The sequence below is a fragment of the Myotis nattereri genome (assembly GCF_964212035.1).
Source record: "Myotis nattereri genome assembly, chromosome: 1".
Lineage (NCBI taxonomy): Eukaryota > Metazoa > Chordata > Mammalia > Chiroptera > Vespertilionidae > Myotis > Myotis nattereri.
The window spans coordinates 126,028,836-126,046,941 of NC_138075.1; the positions used below are offsets into that span (position 1 = coordinate 126,028,836).

The window sequence follows — 18,106 nt, forward strand, 5'->3', positions numbered from 1 at the left end:
AAAAAAAAAATTTATTTAACCTAGTATTTGATCGCAGAACCATTTTTTCCAGAAACACTACCAGCCCAAATAAATCAACATTCTAGGGCAATTTGGGAAACATTTGTTTTAGAAATTTGGTAGCAATTGGTAATATGCATAGCAAAATATAATTGTGATACAAACAAGAGATCAAATTGACATCTCTATAATTTTTTAAAATGATTTAATTTTTTAAAAAATTACTTGATTTATAGAGAGGAAGAGAAAGAAAAACATCGATTTGTACCACCCATTCAAGCAATTCATTGGTTGATTCTTTTTAAAAAATATATATTTTATTGATTTTTTTACAGAGAGGAAGGGAGAGGGATAGAGAGTTAGAAACACTGATGAGAAAGAAACATCAATCAGCTGCCTCCTGCACACCCCCTACTGGGAATGTGCCCGCAACCAAGGTACATGCCCTTGACCGGAATCGGACCTGGAATCCTTCAGTCTGCAGGCTGACGCTCTATCCACTGAGCCAAACCAGTTAGGGCAATTGGTTGATTCTTGTATGTGCCTCTACCGGAGATCGAACCTACACCTTGGCATATCGGGATGACGCTCTAACCAACTGAGCTACCTGGCTAGGGTCTATAAAACATTTTTCTTTCTGTCCCAGAGAGTAGATTAAATAACTTTAATCAATTTTATTATAAGTCAGCTTCTAATTGGTTTATTCTAAGAGACACATGAAATAATCTTACTTAAAAATTAATAAAATTTTAATAAAAATATTATCACAATTTAGTAAGTGTATAATATCCTCCTGACCCCCCCCCCCCCAAAATGTATCTTTTATGTGAATAAAAAAATACAGGTGCGATTTAATTTACTTTGTCATTGTTCCACAGACCTCCAAATGGTAATTAAATTACCATTTGGTAGCTATTATTTTCAAAATAACTACTTCTAAATTATACCTTTAAAATGTATAATTTCTCAACAAATTTAAGGTTTTATACCTCTGTTAAGAGTGGATGAACTTTCTTCAATTTTTCATTAAAATTGGAAGATACTTTTAATTGTGATTAATGCCTTAAAATATCTATTTTTATTTGTCCTTATATTCCTGAAAAAAAATCCTTATGCCAAAATGAGTCATTATAAAAATGGGTTCTTATTTACCTATTTGGGAATCCTCCAGCTTGCTAGAAAATAGAGGTGTAACTGTATTAAAATAAATTCTTATACCACTTGTCTTCAGCACATGCAAAATTGCCTTCTTTTGTATGCTATCCAGTCCTCAGGAATTTCATTCTGTGTGAGTAGTGTGCATGACTACATGTTCTACCACTAGTTGTGGAAGAAATGTAAATTAAAACAATAATTAACAAATTAAATAAAATCAACCCCTTTCTACCCTCTCCCCCAGCATCAAAACGACAAAAAATGTGAAGCTATCACAGTTGGTTGTGGTAGAGGTTGGAAAGCTAAGCTCTTTATAGTAGACAGTGCTGGCTACCTATCTAGTAGCCACTGTCCCCTCTTTTCTAAGAGAACTCCATCTTCTACAAGAATGGCAATGTGTGCTCTGCTAAAAAAAATTTCTATTTCCATCTTTATAATCAGAAAATATAACTCTAGCAAATTATAAGTTGAGGGTTTCTTATAATGCTTTGCTCCTTTGATATAAACAGCAAGAAGGGATGGTGCCTTTTTATCCTTCCTGGAATACAGATGTGAGACGAGACAAAGCAACCATACCATGACTGAAAAAATGAAAGCTAAAATTGATAAAAAAGAAATCTGGATGCAGCCCAGGATATTTCAGATATTACAAAGTCGCTGTACTGGCCCTGAACTCCCTATACCAGAATTATCAGATGAGAGACAAAAATTCCTAATTTTTAAAAACCTCAAGTCAAGTTTTCAAATGCAACATTAACTGATAAAACTCATGAATTGCAACCTTACTCTTGGGAACTCGGACCAAAGAAAGCAAAGTTATGTACAAGAAGACAGTCACGGTAGCATTTTCTATACTGGGTTAACACTGAAAACAAATTAGATATCCAACGAGAGAATGTTTAAATTATGGCAAGAAAACAACTTGGACTATTAAGTCGACATTTAAAAATCAGCTTTCTGAAGACAACAGAAAAGATTAAAATGTAAATTATGTCTGCTTTACTTGTAACTACTGGCAAAATTATTGGTCCCCTGTACCACATTTATTCCTAATCCTTTCCTACCTCTTATTAGAAAGTCTGGAAAGGCTTGCAATATCATTTCTTGACCTTTCTTGGAACTAGAGGTGATCATCTTATACACTTGTGGCCAACAGACGAGCACAAATCTGCTGTGGGTTTCTGGAGAAGGTTTTGCTGGTATGAGAAAGAATTAGATGTGTAAGGCCCTGCCTCCTCCCGTTTTCTGGTTTTGATAATAGAGACATAGCCTTGGACTGCAGAGGCCATTTTGTTACCATGAGGGAAAGGCCAAAAGAATCAGAGACTTGGTATCATGGAGTCACTCAACCAATGCCAGTAGCCAGCTCCTCTATACTTCTCGTTATGTGAAAAAAAATAAACCCCTATTTGAGAAATCACTGCTACTAGGATCTTCTGTTACTTAAAGGAGGAAACATTTCTACCTGATAAATTACATATGAACAGAATATTTGACAGAAAAATTAAAGCAGTCAACCTATTAGGGTACTATTAAAAATAACTTGTTAACAGAAGTTTTGTGCAGCACAGCTTGGGTTGAGCTTCAACCTATGAATCAGGGTCATAGTGCAATTCCCATCAGGGCACAGGCCCGGCTGGGGGTTGCAGGAGGCAGCTGATCAATGATTCTCTCTCATTATTGATGTTTCTATCTCTCTCTCTCCCTCTTCTTTCCTCTCTGAAATCAATAAAAATATGTTTTTTTAAAATTTTGTACAATAAAGCATTTAAATAAAAATACTGAGCTTAAATGCAAAATGTTTGATTAATTTTGCTGCTAAGAACACATTTGCCATTTAATCTAGACTTTTAATTCTAAGACCTTTCTCCATTGTCTTGTTTCTTTTCAAGAGTCAAACAAAATTTTAGTAACCAAAATACACTTTCAATAAAATTTTATGTGTATATCTGTAAATAAACAATGAAGCAGTATCAAGGACATTTGTAAAATTTCACCATACAGTTGTACACATGGTAATAGAAAACTGTTCATTAGAAATTAGTGGGATTATCCAAAGATACTTCACATGTTCAAATCCATACACTCTACATCCTACATATCAACTTCAGTTGCACAGATTAGGATGAAGACCTTTTACATGCTGTTGAAAATGTGATGCAATCTCACTTCATTGGCATTGTATTTCCTCAGACAGTCTGCCTTCATCACAAGTATCTTCTACCCCTGAGAGATCAGCAACATCAAGATGGCTCATCAGCTAAGTCACGTTGGTCAAAATACCTAGTAAAGAAATCATTGAATGTATGCTTAAAGATATTAATTGCAGCACTACTTAAAATAATATCAGAAGGCCGCAAACCCCCCAAATGTCCACCAATAAGGCCTGGGTGAATAAACTACAGTACATCAATACAGTGGAAGACTATGAAGCTTTTACAAAATATCTCTACTGTTACAGCATGACTTCCAGGATTTATTACGTGAAAAAAAGGTACAGAATGGTATGTTTAATATGCTACCTTTTATAAGTGTGTGTAGGAATGCAGATATATATACTTGCTTATACTTTTTAAAAAGAATAAGTGGAAGAATAAACCAAAAATTAATAATAAAATGGATAATTACAGGAGAGAAAAGAGGCTAGGGAGGATAAAGGTGGATTCTAAAATACTCCAAATGTACATTGAGTTAAAATTTAACCTTGGAAAAATGTAAATATTTTTATGTAATTATGAAACAAAAAAACCCCACATGAATCAAACTCCACAAAATGAACCTTCCCATATATCAAGTTGGTAGTATAATCACACAGAGGAGAATATTTTCAAATGACCTTAAACACAGTGTTCTGATATATGTTTCTAGTAAGATATTCCAGGGACAAAACAGAATGCATTCTTAAAATGATTTCAATATTTTTACTGTCAGTGACATTGGTAGCAGTGTTATTCTGAAATAATTATGTGCATACTACAGGATAAAGCCATAATTATATTAACACTGTTCAAAACCAGAATTTTCAGCATAGGATAAAAAGAAATACTAAAGAAAAACCCCAGAATCTTAAACTAGAACTGAAATATCAATTTGAACTCAGAATTTTCTTTTTCTAAAAAATACATAGTTCCTAGCTGTTCACTGAAAAGGACTCAATGCACAACTAATTCTCTAGACTCGAAATACCATCTTCTACTTGAAAAGAAGAAACAGTACTCCCAGGAGAAAAGACTGATTGTAGACCCAGATCCAGAAATACTCAAAATACATGAATCATCTTGACATACCGAAAGTAAGACAACTATAAAAGACCACCAGGATTATAAAACAAAAAGCACAGGAATTGACCTGGCTGGCCAAAGATGGAACAACCTGAGCATCAAAAATACTGATTGCAATGGATTGAAACATATCAAATGTTAAAACCCCTAAATGCAAAACAATAATCCCAAAACAGAAACAATCTTATTGGTCAACTTTGGGGATTGCTAGGCCACAACTTCATTATTTTCCAAAAAATAGTGATAAATGGAAATAATACTGCCTGTATCCTATTTTTTTTTGGGGGGGGGGGGTGGGTGGGTGTAAACTATATTTCAGGGTAACCAAACTGATGAAGAGAAGTTATGTTTTATAAAAGTATTATATAGATAAATATAAAAACCAGCATTTTCTAATCCTAAGGAAATAATGGATCTATGTAACAATCATCAATGGCTGATAAAACCAACAGGTAAAAGCTATGGATTTTACCTGAACACAATGATCAACTTTATCACCACTAAAAGTCGGACAACTGGACATTATGTGCCTCCTGATGTAATACAACAGCATCCATGGAGTCTTGTCAAACAAACAAAAACACTATACTGGTATACAGGGTGTCCCCCCAAAAATGTATACACACACTTTGAATAATTATAAAGGCAGTGTTTATGAAAATACATTTCATTTTCAAAACTGAACTATCAACTGTTAAAGTGTATTACATTTCTGGTGGACACTTGTATAATCAAACCTCTAGACCTGTGATGGCAAACCTATGACTCATTTTTTTGGTTGATTTTTCTTTGTTAAATGGCATTCAAATATCCTAATAATGGACAAACATGGTAATTGACCATACCTTCGCTACGCCTCCCATTGGCTAATCAGTGTGATATGCAAATTAACCACCAACAAAGATGGCGGCTAATTTGCACACTGCAGGCAGGGCGGGGCAGCGCAGCCGCCAGCGCGAGCCGCCATCCCAGGCCGCAGGCCAGCCCCAGAAGCCCCAGAAGCCACCCAGAAGCCGGTGATCAAGGGGAGATGGGAGTCCCCTGCCCAGGCCTGACACCTCTGGCAGAGGCGTCAGGATTGGGCAAGGGGCCGATCCGGCAATCGGAGGGTGATGGAGGTCGACACCTCTGGATGAGGCATCAGGCTTGGGCGGGCGGTGGAGCCGGCAATCGGAGGGGTCTGGGGATCCCCTGCCCAGGCCTGACGCCTGGGCCAGAGGCGTCAGGCCGGGGGTGGGGGGTGAGGGAGAGGCAAGCCGGCGATTGGTGTGAACTACAGAGGAAACACCTTTTCTGACCGCTCATTGGCTAAGCTCCCTGTATGCCACTGGTAATATTCTTAGTAACTTGGGTAATAAGAATCCAAAAAGGTGATCTAGGGTTTTTCACCACACTCCTGGCGACAAAAACGAAGGTCCGCTGCTGGAGGGCTAAGAAATGTCATATCCTGTCCTAGACGGTTTGGCTCAGTGGATAATGCCTTGGCCTGCCAATAGCAGGGTCTGAGTTCAATTCTCACCAAGGGCATGTACCTAGGTTGTAGGCTTCTCCCTGGCCAGGGCCCAGGTCAGGGCTCATGAAGGAGGCAACCAAAGTGTTCCTCTCACTTTGATGTTTCTCTGTCTTTCCCTTTCTCTTCCACATTCTTTAAAAATCAATGGAAACATATCCCCAGGTGAGGATAAAAAATAATAATAAAGAAATTATTATTATATGAAAGACACATCTTGAAAATGCCTAAAAAAAGTTGTCATTTTTTCATGGTGAAGGGACTGGAGTCCATATTGATGAAAAAACCTTGCTGGCTGTGGTGACTGGCAGTGGCTGCAGCAGTGGGGTGATGGGGCTGGTGCCTTGCTCTGATCAGCCCGGTCACCTCCCACAAAGGGTGGTCAGACTGCGGCTTAGGCCCGTTCCCCAAGGGGAGCAGGGAGCAGGCATAAGCCATCACTAGGACATCCTCTGAGGGCTCCCAGTATGTGAGAGGGGGCAGGCTGTGCTGAGGGACACCGCCCCCGCGCACCCCCCCCCCAGTGCACGAATTTCGTGCACCGGCCCCTAGTATAAAATAAATATCAAAAATATGTCTTTGTTTTACTATGGTTGCAAATATCAAAACATTTCTATATGTGACACGGCACCAGAGTTAAGTTAGGGTTTTTCAAAATGCTGACATGCCAAGCTCAAAAGGTTTGCCATCACTGCTCTAGACCTACCTACCAGTTACAGAAAATATGGGGGATGAACATCCTGGTGAACAGATAATCTTATCTAATAATAGACAAACATGGTTATTGACCATACCTTCGCTACGCCTCCCATTGGCTAATCAGCACAATATGCAAATTAACTACCAACAAAGATGGCAGCTAATTTGCATACTGCAGCCAGAGTGGGACAGCGCGAGTCGACAGCACGAGCCGCCAGCGCGCCGCCATCCAGGGCAGGCCGGCCCCAGAAGCCGGTCCCAGAAGCCTCAGAAGCCGGCCTGCCTTGCCGCCTGGATCCCTGGATCTGGAGTCTGCAAGGCAAGCCGGACCCAGAAGCCCCAGAAGCCGCCTGATATGGTAGTAACTCTATCAGTAAGCACTCTGAAAGTCAGTGGTATAAATGCACCAATTAAAAGACAGATTAGGCTGAAACCGGTTTGGCTCAGTGGATAGAGCGTCGGCCTGCGGACTGAAAGGCCCCAGGTTCGATTCCGGTCAAGGGCATGTACCTGGGTTGCGGGCACATCCCCGGTGGGGGATGTGCAGGAGGCGGCTGGTCGATGTTTCTCTCTCATCGATGTTTCTGACTCTCTCTCTCTCTCCCTTCCTCTCTGTATAAAATCAATAAAATATATTTAAAAAAAAAAAAAAGACAGATTAGGAGGGTGAATCAAAAACAAAACCCACTTTAAATATAAAGACACATATAGATTAAAAGTAAATGAATTAAGCTGCAGCCTGTTTTGCTCAGTGGGTAGAGCATTAGCCCATGGACTGAAGGGTCCCTGGTTCGATTCCAGTCAAGGGCATGTACCTCAGTTGCTGGCTTGATCCCCAGTCCCTATCAAAGCATGTGCAGGAGGCAACCAATCAATGTGTCTCTCCCTTTCCCTTCACTCTCTCTAAAATTCAATGGAAAAATATCCTTGGGTGAAGATTAACAAAAACAAAGTAAATGGATTCAGTAACATTAAAGAGATTATAAGAAAAATATATGCCGATGAAAAAGGACAGACCCAAAGACTGAGAAACAGCGATCAGGCTATCAATCCCCAGAAGGAAAGTAGGGGAGGGTGGGGGTAAGGGGAAGAGATCAACAGAAGGACTTGTATACATGTATATAAGCCAAACCAATGGACATGGACAACGGGGGGATGGGAGCATGAGTTTGTGTGTGGGGGGGAGGTTGGGGGTTAAAGGGGGGGATGAGGACACATTTGTAATACCTTAACTAATAATAAAAAAAAAAGTAAAAAAAAATAATAAAATAAAATATATTAAAAAAGAAAAAAAGAAAAAAAAAAAAAGAAAAATAGATGCCAAATTTTGTTAGTTGTATAATGGTTATGTTTAAATTATTAACATCTAAGAAATTGGGTGAAGGGTACATATAATATGCTATAGTATTTTATAGTTTTTTTTTACATGTATGAGATTATTTCAAATTAAAATATTAAAAAATTAAAAATTAATAACATATTAATTGAAATGTATCTGCATTACATGAAAAAATCTCCTAATTGCTTCTAGCATAATTTATTAAATTGTGCTAAAATTTACAAGGGTTCGCCGAAACCGGTTTGGCTCAGTGGATAGAGCGTCGGCCTGTGGACTGAGGGGTCCCGGGTTCGATTCAGGTCAGGGGCATGTACCTGGGTTTAGGGCACATCCCCAGTGGGAGATGTGCAGGAGGCAGCTGATCTATGTTTCTCTTTCATCGATGTTTCTATCTCTCTCTCTTCCTCTCTGTAAAAAATCAATAAAATATATTTAAAAAATAAAATAAAATTTACAAGGATTCAATTAAAAAATATCTTAATTCTAAATGACATAATAGAAAATATATAGTAGTGCAGTTATAAGCACTTATCTGAAAATAAAAATTTAGAGCAGTGAATTTAAAGAAGGGATTAGCCAAAGAAAATATATGCACAACCCATGGACACAGACAACAGTATGGTGATGGCCAGAGAGAAGTGGAGGGCAAGAGCTGGGTAGAGGGGGCAAAAGGGGAGGAAATAGGGACATCCTATAGCCTATCTAATAAAAGACAAAAAGGGTAATTGACCATACCTTCGCTATGCTTCCCATTGGCTAATCAGGGCGATATGCAAATTAAAGACCAACAAAGATGGGAGCCAGCAGCCACACAGCTGAAGCGAACAGGAGGCTTGCTTGCTCCAGTGATGGAGAAAGCCAAGGGTCCCCGCCTGCCACGGCCCAGCTCTGAGCTCCAAAAGCAACAAAGTTTCAATTATAGAAGCTAAACAAACCCCAGATACCTGCTTTCAGCCGCCGTGGCCACTGAGCAGGAGCCAGCTCTTAGCTCCAGTGACGGCAACAAAGTTTCAATTATAGAAGCTAAACAAACCCCAGATAGCTGCTTTCAGCAGCCGTGGCCACTGAGCAGGAGCCAGCTCTTAGCTCCAGTGATGGCAACGAAGTTTCAATTATAGAAGCTAAACAAACCCCAGATACCTGCTTTCAGCAGCCTGTGGCCTCAGAGCTGGAGCGAGCAAGAGCCAGCTATCAGCTCCAGTGATGGCAACAAAGTTTCAATTATAGAAGGTAAATAAATCCCAGAATAAAAAAGAAAAAAAGGAGAGGCTGGGAGCTTCAGTCGTCGGCCAGCCTGAAAGCGGCCCTCAGACCCTCACCCAGACTGGCCAGGCACCCCAGTGGGTACCCCCACCCTGAAGGGGGTGTGACCGGCTGCAAACAGCCACCAGCCCCTCACCCAGGCTGGCCAGGCACCCAAGCGGGGCCCCCACCCTGATCCAGGACACCCTTCAGGGCAAACCAGCCAGCCCCCACCTGTGCACCAGGCCTCTATCCTATATAGTAAAAGGGTAATACGCAAACTGACCCTAACAGCAGAAAGACTCGGAATGACTGGTCGCTATGACACACACTGACCATTAGGGGGCAGATGCTCAATGCAGGAGCTGTCCTCTGGTGGTCAGTACACTCCCACATGGGGGAGCTCTGCTCAGCCACAAGCCAGGCTGATGGCTGCCAGTACAGCGGTGGTGGTGAGAGCCTCTCCTGCCTCCTCAGCAGCACTAAGGATGTCCGACTGCAGCTTAGGTCTGCTCCCCGCTGGCAAGTGGACATCCCCTGAGGACTGCCGGGCTGCCAGAGGGATATCTGATTGCCATCTTAGGCCCTATCCCACGGGGAGCAGGCCTAAGCCAGCAGGTGGTCATCCCCCAAGGAATCCCAGACTGCGACAGGGCAGAGGCCGGGCTGAGGGACCTCCCCCCTCACCGAGTGCACAAATTTTTGTGCACCGGGCCTCTAGTAATAATATTAAAAGGCTAATATGCACATTGACTGAACGGCAGAATGACCGCACCGGCCACCAGGGGGCAGATGCTCAATGCAGGAGCTGCCCCCTGGTGGTCAGTGCACTTCCATATGGGGAGTGCCACTCAGCCAGAAGCTGGCTCATGGCTGGCCAGCGGTGGTGGTGGCAGGAGCCTCTCCCACTCCGTGGCAGCACTAAGAATGTCCAACTAATGGTTTAGACCTGATCCCTTGGGGGCCTAAGCCTTTAGTCGGACATCCCCCAATGGCTCTCTGGCTGCCAGAAGGTTGTCTGACTGCAAACTTAGGCCTGATCCCCCGGTGAGTGGGCTTAAGTCGACAGGTGGACATCCCCCCAGGGGTCCTGGACTGTGAGTGGGCACAGGCCGGGCTGAGGAACCCCCACCCCTCCAAGTGCACAAATTTTTGTGCACCGGGCCTCGAGTCTATAATAAAAGCGTAACATGCTAATTAGACCAGACAGCCAAATGACCTTCCAGACGAAGCCGCAGTGGCGGGGGCCAAGGCAGAGGCAGTTAGGGGCAATCAGGCAGGCAGGCAGAGTGGTTAGGGGCGATCAGGGAGGCAGGCAGGTGAGTGGTTAAGAGCCAGCAGTCCAGATTGCAAGAAGGTGCAGGCCGGGCTGAGGGACCCCCCCACCCATGCACAAATTTCGTGTACTGGGTCTCTAGTAGTTAATAATTGCTGAACCTGGGTGATTAATTTGGTTTTGGGGAAAAGGGGATTGTTAGGTGTGATTGAATAATTGAATAGACACCTCCCCTGAGAACTGACCTTTAGACCACACCAGACATTCCCTTTAGCTTAGCACTTGTTAAGACCACATTCCACTTACTAAGACCATTATCTTTCCCCTCAGGACTCGCCCGGGGAATTCTCCACTCAATAAAAGCCTGCCTAGAGTCCATTACAACCTCTGACTCCCAGTCCCTGGGTGCTGGTGCCATTTTGGGGCTCAGTCCATCTGGGATTCCAGATGACCTAATAAATTCATAATTCTTTGTGCATTCCTCCTTTGGTGACCCTAACATTTGGTGCTGAAACCCAGGAGGGTTCCACAGGGAAGGGAAGTCATCGCTGGTTTCGGTCATCCTGAGTTTGCTACCAGTAGGCAGGGGCAGCTCAACCTGGCCTTACTTCTGAATCCTACTCGGGTGACATGGTGACCGGATTCAATTAGGCCTCCCTCCCTTACAGGCCCTCCTGAACCAGCCAAGGATGACGCTGGATTGGGACCTCTTCTTCCCATTGCTGACCCCGCACTCAACACCGGCTCGTTTCATCTCCGGTAAATGACTCCTGGATTTCCGATTTGCCCCTTGTCTCAGATTAAAAACTAAGCACTAGGCCAGAAATCCTATCCAGTCCGGCTTTGGCCCCTGGGACCAGGTCCCACAGTCTTCCACATCACAGGGGATGCCTGCCACATGGACTAGACTGAACTCTCTCCAGAGCCTGATTAGTTGGTGGGGACGCCTTCCCTCTAGTCTTGCTCCCTGGGTCTCCATTTGTTGCTTACCTCCCCTTCCTAATTTACACCACAGGGAATTTTTTCCCATCCCCCCAGAAAACACTCCTCTGTGATTTCTCCTCCATAACCTTAAAACGCTCAGCCTTTATAAAGAGGTCCAGGCAAAGCACCTGATCTTCTATATATATGTAAAACCCTAATATGCAAATAGACCAAATGGCAGAAAAACCAAACAACTGGTTGCTACCAAGGGGTGTGCGTGGAACATGGGCGTTGGCCATGGTGGGATGGTGGAGCAGGTGAGCGGGGGTGCCAAAGACGGGGCACTGGTGGCTGTCATTGGGGCAAGCCTCTGGTGGTTACCAAAAATTCTTTGCTCCCATGCACCACGGTCTCACCCAGAGGTCATACCTGCTGCCAGTGCCTGGCACCGGTCCCGATCGCCCCTCAGGGCTTCTCTACCTCCCCGTGCTCCTGAGGGGCAATCAGAGCCAGCAGCTGCTGCTTGCACCCGCTGCCGGCGACGGCCCTACTTGCACCCACTACTGGTGCCAGCCCCAATCACTCTGCACCATCAGTGGATGCGAGCGGGGCCGACACCATCAGCGCATGGGAGCAGTGGTGACAGGAGTGGGACTGATGGCAGATAGGAGACCGGAGGCTTCGGCAGGAGAGGCTGGGCAGGGGCACGGAGGATGGGCCGAGACCTGCCCCTGTGCTCACTGCAGCCTCATGACCCACATGTCCTTTCAAGGTGCATGAGTTCATGCACTGGGCCCCTAGTCCACAATATAAATTATTCACACTGGCCTGAGATTTTAACATTCTCCAGGACTTAGACAATTTCTGTCACAGCAATGGGAAGTGGTCAGAGATCCCCTACATCCAGGCCTTCTTTATACTCCCCAATCGTCCTCCTCTCAGTCAAACTTGCTCTACTCATCAAATCCTACTTCTCCACTCAAAGCCCCTTCTGCTGACCCTGGACCTTTCCACCCTGAGGCTTCTGATCATCCCTCTCCAACCCATCAGGTCCCTCAGTCTCCCTTTGACCCTCCCAATCACTCAATTCTCCATTCCCCTCCAGGTCCCTGGAACCTACCTCTTTATGTCCCTCCTCTGACTGCCCCCCCTGTCTTCAGACTCCACATCTTAAAATCTTTGACTCCCAGTCTCTGGGTGCTGTTGCCATTTTGGGGCTCAGCCCACCTGGGTTTCCAGATGACCTAATAAATTCATACTTCTTTACCCCCTTTGGCCTCATGCTCTCTTCCTTCGGCTACCCTAACAGAAGGGAATTTATTCTACTACATTTGTATTTGCTTGAAAATCTCCACAATAAGTTTTAAAAAATCATTATCATTGGTAAAATGGGATTCCATTTATTTGAGTAGGTATTAGCAGTTACTGCCTTAACGCTAACAAAACAAACAAAACTAACAATAAAAAACACAAGAGACTTATAATATCTGATACTTATATTAAAGCTGCTGCAGCAAAGAGTCTAGGCCTATGTTATCTTGTTCAAACTTGCTATGATCTTGTATAACTTTCCTGAGTGAAGCCTATGTCTCAGAAACTTTTCTAGTCTAGAAGCTTTTCCATTTACCTCACTTTTTGAGGGGAAAAGAATCATAACCAATACACTGGATATTTCTTGTCTCATATGTGCACAATATTATAAAATATCATGAATTAGCAGGCAGATAATATGATTAAGTCTCTGGTTTCATTAAGTATTACTTTACTGAACTATCAATTACTTAATTTTTCTGAACTGGTGTAAAAGGAAAAAAACAAAACACTTGAATTGTATAAGGATTAGAGATATAGCCTATATAGTGCCTAAGACAATGCTTGCTGTAGCCTCTCATTTAACTCTTACTACCACCAGACGAGGTAGGTGTTAACTTGTGATCAGCATTGTTAAGAGCTTAGCTCTGAAGTAAAGCTGTCTGAGTTTGGATTCTAGCTCTGCCTGCCATTTACTACCTTTGTGATGGTAGGAAAGCTATTTAACCTCTCTCTCTGCCATTGTTTCCTCTTCTGTAAGTTGATAATAGTACCTACCGTCTAAGAATTAAATGAGTTTCTGTTAGGAAGCACTAAGAACAATGTTTGGCACAAAGTGCCCAGTAAGTGTTAATTATCAGCAACCACAAAACTGTAGATCCAGATGTTGAATACGTGTGTACTCTAAAAAAGTGTCTTGTGTGGGGGAGGGAAAAGTGGATACAGGATTACTTACCGTCCCAATATTTGAATATATTATAAATCTTTAAAAAGGTATTAGCATTAGAATAAAAACACTGACCAGTAGAACAAAAATATTTAGTTCAGTAAAAATACCTAAAAAAATGTGTGTGTATGTAGTGTTTATATATGTGTAAGGAAATAAACAGGAACAGAGTGACATACCTCAATGTACGGTTGGGGGGATGAGAAGAGATAAACCAGAGAACTTATATATAGTTATATGCATAGTCCGTGGACATGGGCAATAGGATAGTAAAGACCTGGAGGTTGGGTAAAGGCTGGGAGGAGGGGGGAAAGTAGGGGAAAATGGGAGATATCGGTAATACTATTAACAATAAAAAATACATTAAAAAAAAAAAGAAATAGCCCTAGCTGGTTTGGCTCAGTGGACAGAGCGTTGGCCTGTGGACTGAAGGGTCCCAGGTTTGATTCGGGTCAAGGGCACATGTGTGGGTTGTGGGCTCAATCCCCAGTAGGGGGTGTGCATGAGGCAGCCGATCAACGATTCTCTCTCATCATTGATGTTTCTATCTCTCTCTCTCCCTCTCCCTTCCTCTCTGAAATCAATAAAAATATATTAAAAAGAAAAGAAAAGAAATAAACAGACACAAGAATTTGGACTATGAAACAGTTTTCAAATAATTTCCAAGTGGAATTTTAATGTAAGTAATGAAATCAAACTAAATAAAAATATGTCCCAACAGAAAATGAACAAAGGACACAGGTAATTTAAAAAATACAACTGCAGCCCTGGCCGGTTGCTCCAGAGTTAGAACGGGTTCGACTCCCAGTCAAGGGCACATACCTCAGTTGTGGTTCATTCCTCATTCCTTGGTCCTGGTTGGGCGCAGATGGGAGGCAACCAACCAATGGGTCACTTCTCAGAATGTGTCACCACATTAAGCAGTGCATGCCTGTACATGCCCTTTACTTATTTCTAGGAATTTAACCTCAGGAAATAATGGAGCTGTATGTATAAGGATCTTCACTGAAGCATTATTTATAGAAAAAAAAATTGTGATACATATATTATGATTTCTTACACCTCAATTTCCTCTACTTGTAAAATGTAAATAAAACTCTACCACCATTAATAAAATACTAATACAAAGCAAGAAGCCAAATATTACTTACCTGCTAACCAAGCAGATTAATAAATTCAAAGCAGGAACTCTCTCATCATCTTTGCTGTTCTAAAAAAAAAAAGAAAGAGAAGAAGCCACATGTGGTAGAACTCAAAATGTAGTCTGGTCCCCCCTAATATCTTTGAAACAAATTTTCTTTTGATGCAAAATATGAAAATTGTATTAGATGACAGTAAGAATCACATAGAAATAGGAAACGTCAAAGAAAAAGGACCAAACTGTAGACTTAATGATCCCTCAAGAAATACCTAAGATCATCTTTTAAAGAAATATACTTAACAGGGAACAGAAGAAAGAATTAAGGGCTCTGAGAATAACATTGGAGAATGTCTTTCCTAGTCCAAGTAGTGCAACAAAAAAGCCTATGTCTTAACTGGACAGTAATGAAAAAGTATGTAAATATTTTAGAGAACTTACAATTGAGAAGGAGTGAAAATTCTGGCTTCCAGCATTAAGACATACTAGTAAATATTCTAGATCAGGGCTCTCAATTATGATGGAAGTAGTTCCTGAACTATACATTTTAAAAAGTTCACTTCAAGTGTTTGTTAAAATGACAGACCTAAGATACATGGAAAGTAGTCTTACAGAGTATGAAATTTATTTTTATACATTTCAAGGAACAGTCACAATAACCTATTGAGTAATGTTATAACAGACATGTCATATATTAATTCAAACTTGGGACACACGTCCATGATGTTACTGTACTCAATTCTTCCATGTACCAAGCACCATATGGGGCAAAGTGAATAGACATATTAACTGCTAGTAGCACAGAAGATGAAATATCCACAAAATAACTTTAATGAAAGGGAAAATGTGTAAAGTGCCATAGAAAAGACACAAAGTATAACGAAAAAACAGAAGATGGAGAAATTCTTTTTCATTGTTGGGATCAGGAAACGTATCATAGAAAATGGTGGAATATAAGCCCGGCTGTGAGAAAAATGGTACTTAGATGCAAACTGGAAGAGAGTGAAAGACTCTTCTGCAGAGGGAATAAAGTCTAGGAACAAAGCATGGGGAATAGTAGTTGGCGAATAGCAAGAATTTGCTTGGAGTACAGGCCATTAAGTTCATTTGAGCCACATCACAATAGTCTAATGAAAGAACTTTGGAATAGTCAAGTTTATATTTTGTGGAGGGGAAGGAAGAAAGAAAAAAAATCAGAAGTGGGTTTAATCGGGCTTCAATTTTTATTGTAATGCTACATGTGAGTTAGAGGAAGGGTATGACGGGAGAAATTCAAATCAATCATTGGGCTAGAGATTGCTAGGTGACTACACCAGTTTCTTATGTCCCCTTACTATGAAGCTCATTTTCAGCCAGGCACACTGCCACCCAGCTAAAAGTAAACATTTCCCATTTTCTTATGGCCATGTGACTAAATTCTGGCCAATGAGCTACATAGCCAGATGTGCTGTGGAACCTCTGGGAAGTCTCTTAAAGAGGATGATGGCCTTCTTTTCTTTCCAACTGCTTATAATGAACTTACAGTGGCCAAGGCTCCAGCAGCCATCTGGATCTTGAGGTGAGCTGAGGATGAAAGCCACACATGGCAGAACTCAAAGGCCTGGGTTACTGCCATCCTAAATGTGATCAGCCTACCTTCAGCCTTTCTTTATTGAAGAAAAAGTTCTGTTTTTTGTAGGCTTTTCTATTATGTGACCAAATCTAATCGTGACTGATAAAATATTCCATGTTTTCTTATTTCATTGGAATCTTTTATCACCATATATTGCAACTTACCACTAAGAGCCTCACTTCAGAGCATCTTCTTGCAAGCTGCCGAATCAGTGAATGAGCCTCGGGTAATAAAGGTTTTTCAAGACAAGCCAATAAAGCATAAAGCCATCTTCCCTAAATAGAGTTTTAAAAAATAGTAAGTAGGGAAACATTGCATCATCATGTTTTAACTAATTTTTAAAATGTTCAAAGTTGTGTCTGGTTATTTGCTATGAATAATTTCATACATTTAGCAGAACATTTAACTGTATAATGTTTGGATATAGATAACAAAGGGTCATCTAGCTAGCCAGGTGATAGCTTTTGTATCTTCTAACTTTAGACACAGAACATTAGATACTTCAAAATATTCTTACCCCCCGAAGAGTTGATTTCAGAGATTCTTATTACAATTATAGTCCCAAATCATAGGTAGAAAACTGCATTAAGATGTGTATAAATCCTTGAAAAATTAAGATACATTTTTCCTTTGCCTTCTATAGACAGATATACAAATCATACTATAATTTTTTTTGCCTGCAGAAATGCACTTTATTTTATTATTTTCTTCATGCTCACCCAAGGAGGGAGTATATTTTTTCCATTGATTTTCAGAGAGCGTGGAAGGGAGGGGGGAGGAGGAGAGAGAAAGACATCGATGCGAGAGAGACACATCAGTTGGTTGCTTCCCACATGTGCCCTGACCAGGGCCGCCCGACCAGAACCAGGGATTGAACCTGCAACCAAGGTACTACACGCCCTTGATCAGGAACCAAACCTGAGACCCTTTGGTCCGCTCATATTATAATTTTATAACTTTGTCTCCTGGGTCTATACAAAGGAACTATATTCTAGATGAAGCAATGTTTTGATACTTCTATAAATGCCATGCAAGCTAAATTTATTCCCATTCCATTTTAAAATGGGTTTTTCTTTTTAATTACAAAAATAATAATACTAAATGCAGAAAAATTAAAGAATACAAAATGCACAAAGAAAAAATGAACCTGAAATCCCACCATCTAGATAAACTTTCTGCTACTTTTGAAAATGTCCACCTTTCTCCCGAGTTGGTTTGGCTCCATGGTTAGAGTGTTGGCCCGAAGGTTGAAGGGTGTCTGATTTGATTCCAGTCAAGGGCACATACCTGAGTTACAGGCTCCATCCCTAGTCCCGGTCAGGCACGTGCAGGAGGCAAACAATCAATGTGTCTCTCTCACATCGATGTTTCTGTCTCTCTGTCTCTCCCCTTCTCTTCCACTCTCTCTAAAAATCAATGGAAAAAATATCCTTGGGTGAGGGTTAACAAAATAAATAAATAAAAATGTTCACCTTTTCCTATGAAAACACACAGCTTTAAAAAATAAACTTTCATGCCCTAGCTGGTTTGGCTCAGTGGATAGAGCGTCAGCTGGTGGACAGAAGGATCCCAGGTTCGATTCTGGTCAAGGGCACATGCCCGGGTTGCGGGCTCGATTCCCAGTACGGGGTGTGCAGGAGGCAGCCGATCAATGATTCTCTTTCATCATTGAT

At 41.6% G+C, this 18,106-nt stretch overlaps 1 protein-coding gene across 3 annotated transcripts in view; it reads right to left on the reverse strand.

The window, feature by feature from the left end:
* Nucleotides 1-2,869: 2,869 nt before the first annotated feature.
* The window catches only part of GEMIN2 (gem nuclear organelle associated protein 2), a 37,223-nt gene continuing 21,986 nt past the window's right edge, over nucleotides 2,870-18,106 (reverse strand). The window contains exons 7-9 of one of the 3 annotated variants that reach the window (XM_081096350.1): nucleotides 16,598-16,708; nucleotides 14,835-14,893; nucleotides 2,870-3,438 (exon numbers count right to left, since the gene is read on the reverse strand). In XM_081096350.1, coding sequence (XP_080952476.1) covers nucleotides 3,399-3,438; nucleotides 14,835-14,893; nucleotides 16,598-16,708 — 210 coding nt within the window. In that variant the 3' untranslated portion in view covers nucleotides 2,870-3,398. The remainder of the gene's footprint in view (nucleotides 3,439-14,834; nucleotides 14,894-16,597; nucleotides 16,709-18,106) is intronic. The other 2 variants (XR_013996256.1, XM_081096349.1) reach the window with 2 other exon arrangements.